The sequence below is a fragment of the Etheostoma spectabile genome, chromosome 3 (genome assembly GCF_008692095.1).
Source record: "Etheostoma spectabile isolate EspeVRDwgs_2016 chromosome 3, UIUC_Espe_1.0, whole genome shotgun sequence".
Taxonomy (NCBI): domain Eukaryota; kingdom Metazoa; phylum Chordata; class Actinopteri; order Perciformes; family Percidae; genus Etheostoma; species Etheostoma spectabile.
The window spans coordinates 26,424,136-26,429,335 of NC_045735.1; the positions used below are offsets into that span (position 1 = coordinate 26,424,136).

The window sequence follows — 5,200 nt, forward strand, 5'->3', positions numbered from 1 at the left end:
TCCGCTACCAAAGGAGGGAGGAATTGGCTGAGAAGAAATATTCTTAATATATTTTTTAACCTTCTTCTAGAGTTGGCAGCATCATCTCGTAGGCTATCATTTTCAAGGGGTCGACTTTAAAACGAGCCACACCATTGATGTCTTAAGCTGTCGTGGAGCAAAGGGAGAGAGTGTGTGAGTGAGTGAGTGTGGTGATTTTTTTTTTTTTTTAAAGGAGAGAAGGCAGTGATGGAAGAGCTCACCGCTTTCGTGTCTAAGTCTTTCGATCAGAAAGTGAAGGAGAAGAAGGAAGTGATAACCTACAGGGAGGTGTTGGAGACCGGGTCGACGCGAGCAGGGAGCCGGGAGTCTTTAACCGCGGAGCCGGGGAGCCGGGAGGAGGCTGCAGCCATCACCCGGAACGGTGCGCTCTCGCCGGGCAGGGAAACGGACATGCTCGGCCCGGAGAGAATCAGGGACGCCGGGAGCCCCAAACTCATAGACGGTAGGATGGCATGGTGTACTACACAGTCTTTATCTACAGGATGAGGACTTTTACAGGAGTATTCTCCTCAAGCAAGGCTGATCGAACATCACACACCGATCATAACGACGTTTTTATTCGCGAAATAGGCTACAACATCGTCATTTTAGCTCGGGATCCGATCCGGGCAGATTTCAGTATCTCACTATCGATGTAACTTACAGCATCATCGAGATCTGTAAGAAGGAAAATCACAGCTGCTTCCTGAAAGTACCTTTTATTTTTTCCTAGTTGTACCTGCAACGTCAAATTCATAACGTGTGTAATATCTTCCATCTTAATAAGATGCTTGCAGCATAGTGATGTCTCACTGTGGTACAGTTTCAAAAAGTTTCAATTCATTAGAAAAGGCCTACCCCACAACTCTGACAAACTCTGACAAAATGCTGCAGCAAGGCCTCCTATGGCAAACTATTAACCATGCTATTATAACATGACACGGTTTAAGCCCGTTGTCTTACATTTTTTTACATGTCACAATTTTATGAAAGTATAGCGGTGCATTCTGGTTCCTTAATTTCCTTAAGTTTTTTTTTTTTAAACGCTGCAGTTTAGCCTACTTCAGATTAATAATAACAACAAGGTTGTATTAGTTTATTCCATACGCGTTATTGATTGTCAGTTATCTCAGAGATCTTGATATATCTTTGATACAGCTATTATAACAATGTTTCAACTAAGAGAGGGCGCATTAAACCCCCGACACACACACATCACTGCACATGAAAGGTGGCAATCAAGTCCTGTCATTTCTGCAGTCACTCGGTGCATATACATGTCTGTTTTCATATGTGAAAGCAAATCACTTAAAATAGCAGATGGCTTGAATTAAAATCCGATGAGCTCATATAATTAAAATAAATATTATTAGGTGGGAGAGTTATTTTTTATTATGTTTGTTTATTGTGGGCTAGGCTATATAATTGCAAAACGAAAATAAAAGCAAATTTAAAAAAAAAAAAAACATCAGTGATTAAAGACAGCATACAAATCAGACTTAAAACGGCAAATAATTGAATTAAATATAGTTCTATAATTCTATAGTATAATTCTATAATGTGTAGAACTGCTTTTGTGTTTAATGCTTCCAAACCGACCACCTTCCTGTTGGGCTCTAATCATTAGCCTATCATTTTGACCTTTTTAAGAAAGTGAAGTAGATGTTTACTGTGTGTTATGAAACCTGGACAAAAAGTGACACGAGACATCTTAGAAGTGGCAAAAAAAAAAAAAAAAAAAGACATCTGTTCGTCATGGGCAGCGTGGTTAAAAGCGGAACATGCGACAAGCACGTATCAGACATCCAACAGTGGGCAAGGCGTTACATATTTATAAGCAGTTAATAATTAAAGAGCTTTATGTAGCTCTACAAAACATCCGAGGTCTGATAGCTCTGTGATATTTGAGGGCTGGTAGGGCATGTCTCTCTTTCCTATCATGTAGCCTTGGTTTTATTTCGATTTATGTAGGTCGATAAGAATTTCTAGTGCACGTTATTTCAGTTGTGCCCTTTAATCTGGGCTGGAGTTGGCACAGCACTTAGTTTGGCTCATTGTGACCGCATGGAAGTAAATATAGCCTATTGATCCGTTATTAAATAGATGTACGTTGACTGAAGTATTTTTCAGAGTAAAAAAACATATTAGACAATTTCCTAAATACGTGACGATGAAGGAGCACCCATTGGGGGTCCCAGTGCAGCTCCACGGTGTTGATGTCTCCCTCTCTTCTCGTGTGCAACAACACAGGCAACACAGACGTGAAAGAAAGGAAAGAAGACTCGAAGCCTTTGGAGGACGAGGCACAGACTAAAATCAAACAGAGGAGAAGTCGGACTAACTTCACGTTAGAGCAGCTCAACGAGCTGGAGCGGCTCTTTGACGAGACCCACTACCCGGACGCCTTCATGCGGGAGGAGCTGAGCCAGCGGCTGGGCCTGTCCGAGGCCCGGGTCCAGGTAGGAGCGCTGCTTCATCCGGCCATCATATTATCAGGACACTCAGGCTGCACGAATAGGGAGGCGTTAGTAGGGGAAGTAAGAGTTCCTTCTAGCTTAAATCTAAATAAATCATCCCAAAAAATGAAATTTAGGCTATGCATATTGTTACCATTAACAACATTATCATAACAGCGTGAGTGTATGAATATGTGTCAACAATGGAGGACAAAGTGACCCACATCCTCAAACTGAAATTGCCTTATAATTAAAATAAACTAATAATTAATAAGAAGATAAATTATGATTAAAAAATGATGATACTAATAACAACAACAATAACGGTAATAATAATGATAATAATAGAAGGAAAAAAAAGCCCATATTTTTCCCATATGCTGTCTTTTTTACAGGAGGGATTTTAATAATAACGTCAGTGATTTGTGGATGTGTGTTATGAAAAGCATGATATAACGCATAAACAGAGTCTGAGCATCATTATTGTGTTATGGAGGTTTTTGAATGTAGAAGACACACGTGCACAGACCTACACTACTAGACTACAGTAGCCCCCCCCCCAAACCCCTCAACCCCCCTCCCCATAGGTGTTTGTGGGTTGAAATTAGTGGAACAAGATTTTAAAAGAAGGGAGAAACAGAGTTCACAATCGTAACGTTTCTTTCATCACTTTAGCTTCTCTCAGTTGGTTTTAATTATTTCATTTGCGTGAATTTGTCTCAATTAGGCCTTTGCTTGTGTCACGAGGAGTCCTTTTAATCTGTATTGTCCGAATCCATCGAAACGAATGCGCCCACAAATATTTGCCTTCAGTCTCTGGGTGTATGTTACCAAGGCCTTGTTTGTCAGAGATGCTGTCGTTTTTCATGGGGACAGACCATCTGCCCAGAAACCCAGTAAGGCTTCAGCCAGTAAGGGGGGGTGGCGGGCTCAGACATGCCTTGTGCAACGGGAACAGAGGGACAATGAACGTATAGACAACTCCTCTCATATGATTTATCAAAACCCTTTAATATCTTATTCCAGTCTCTTTTATCCCGCGTGCTCCGGCTCAGGGGAGGGCTGAGCATTTGTCTCAATAGTCAATATCGCGGTCGTAGTGGGAAAAAAAGAAATCATAAAACGGGCCCAGAAGACCCCCCATCCCAAACTCACCCTTCACCCCCCTAAAAAAAAAGTTAAAGCCAGCTTTTTGCATGGGCTCTCCCGGCCTGAACTGGAATCTCCCCAATAAGGCGTATTGTATCCCGAACAAGGAGCACAGCTCGGGGGATTTGCATACATTATGTATTATTTTCTACCCAAATCAAGAGCAGCTCTCTCCCTCTTTCTCTCTGCTAGTGTATTCTATCGTTTTACCAGTTGCATGCAGAGACAACACATTTATTTTGTTTAAAAAAAAAAAAAAAAATCTGCCCCTGTCAATAACAGCAGAGCATTTGCTTTTATCATGGCGATAAATTATAGCTTGAGCGTGCACAAAAGGACTTCCGATTGGCATCTACTGTGGTCAATAAATGAAGCCAGCTGACAGCCAAATCAATATGATATTTCATTCATGCTTTCACTGAGTGGAGCCTATATGGACCTATAATGCAAGGGCGATTGCAGATTGCCATGTTGCATTGTGGGCTAATTTCGCCCCATAGCTTTGTCTGGGAGATTCAAAGCAGATTATCATAGAAATGAATCGTTTAATCTGTGTTCCAAGGCGTTTCTCTGAAAGTGACGCTTGTCGATTTCAACAGAAGGAAAAAGAGAAGTGAGCTGTCTTTGAAGCTGTTTTTTTTTTTTGTGTGTGCAAGTGTGCGTTATGGCGGTGATTAGACAAAACTGCGAGGCATTTAAGCGTCTCTCTGACATGGATTTTCTGCAGATAAGGGTAATTAATTTCAGCGGTCATTTAATGAGAGGGAGATGGAAAGAGAAAGAGGGAGATGTTCTCAGATCGCCTTGCTCTGATGTCCAAAACCGTAATAGCATTGCTGCTATTCGATATCTGAGAGTCCATTCAACTCTTCGGGGACACTAATCTATAGAAAGATGAAACCGACGCTGACAAGGTTATTTATTATAGTCCAGTAGTCCTGCACATTTCCAACAAGGGTGTTTCTATTCTCCTAATAGGGTTTTAATGTCCCTCTTTTCGTAGATTTACCACTCTACTCTTGCTCTTTCTCTCTGCTCCCACCCCCACTCTTCCTTGTTGTAGACTAAATGTAATAATTCAAATCTGGGGTTAAGCAGTGTCATTAATATTGCAGTGCTCCTTGGGGATATTGTTTTTTCTGCGGTTGTTGTCACTTTGAGAGGAATTACACATGCTGGCCCCACAAGCAGCTGCCAATCAGTAGGTCTCTAATTAATTTCTGTCCCTGCAGGTTTGGTTCCAGAATAGAAGAGCCAAATGCAGAAAACAGGAGAACCAGTTACATAAAGGTACGCTTTTATCCTGCATGCTTCAACAAAACTGATTTTTTTTCTTCTATTCTATTCTATCACAGAGCGACTACACGCTCAAATGCATGCAGCGACATAATCGTTACGCACTGTTACTATTTGGGACGTGGTTGTCATTTTCACTTAATTAAGCCATCAAAAGCACTGTGATTTCTTTAGTGCCTGTGTATCTTGGACGTTATTAAAGTTTACTCCGACAATCAGCTCACTGCTCGTTATTCAGCCATACAGTTTACTTCTTTGTGTTTTTTTTTTGGGGGGGG

The 5,200-nt window shown here is 41.3% G+C and overlaps 1 protein-coding gene across 2 annotated transcripts in view; it reads left to right on the forward strand.

The window, feature by feature from the left end:
* Positions 1-5,200, forward strand: part of shox2 (shox homeobox 2) — a 7,814-nt gene that overhangs the window by 169 nt on the left and 2,445 nt on the right. For both annotated transcript variants that reach the window (XM_032508933.1, XM_032508928.1), the window contains exons 1-3: positions 1-484; positions 2,272-2,480; positions 4,859-4,916. The exon at positions 1-484 is cut by the window's left edge. In XM_032508933.1, the coding sequence (XP_032364824.1) occupies positions 229-484; positions 2,272-2,480; positions 4,859-4,916 (523 nt within the window). In that variant the 5' untranslated portion in view covers positions 1-228. The remainder of the gene's footprint in view (positions 485-2,271; positions 2,481-4,858; positions 4,917-5,200) is intronic.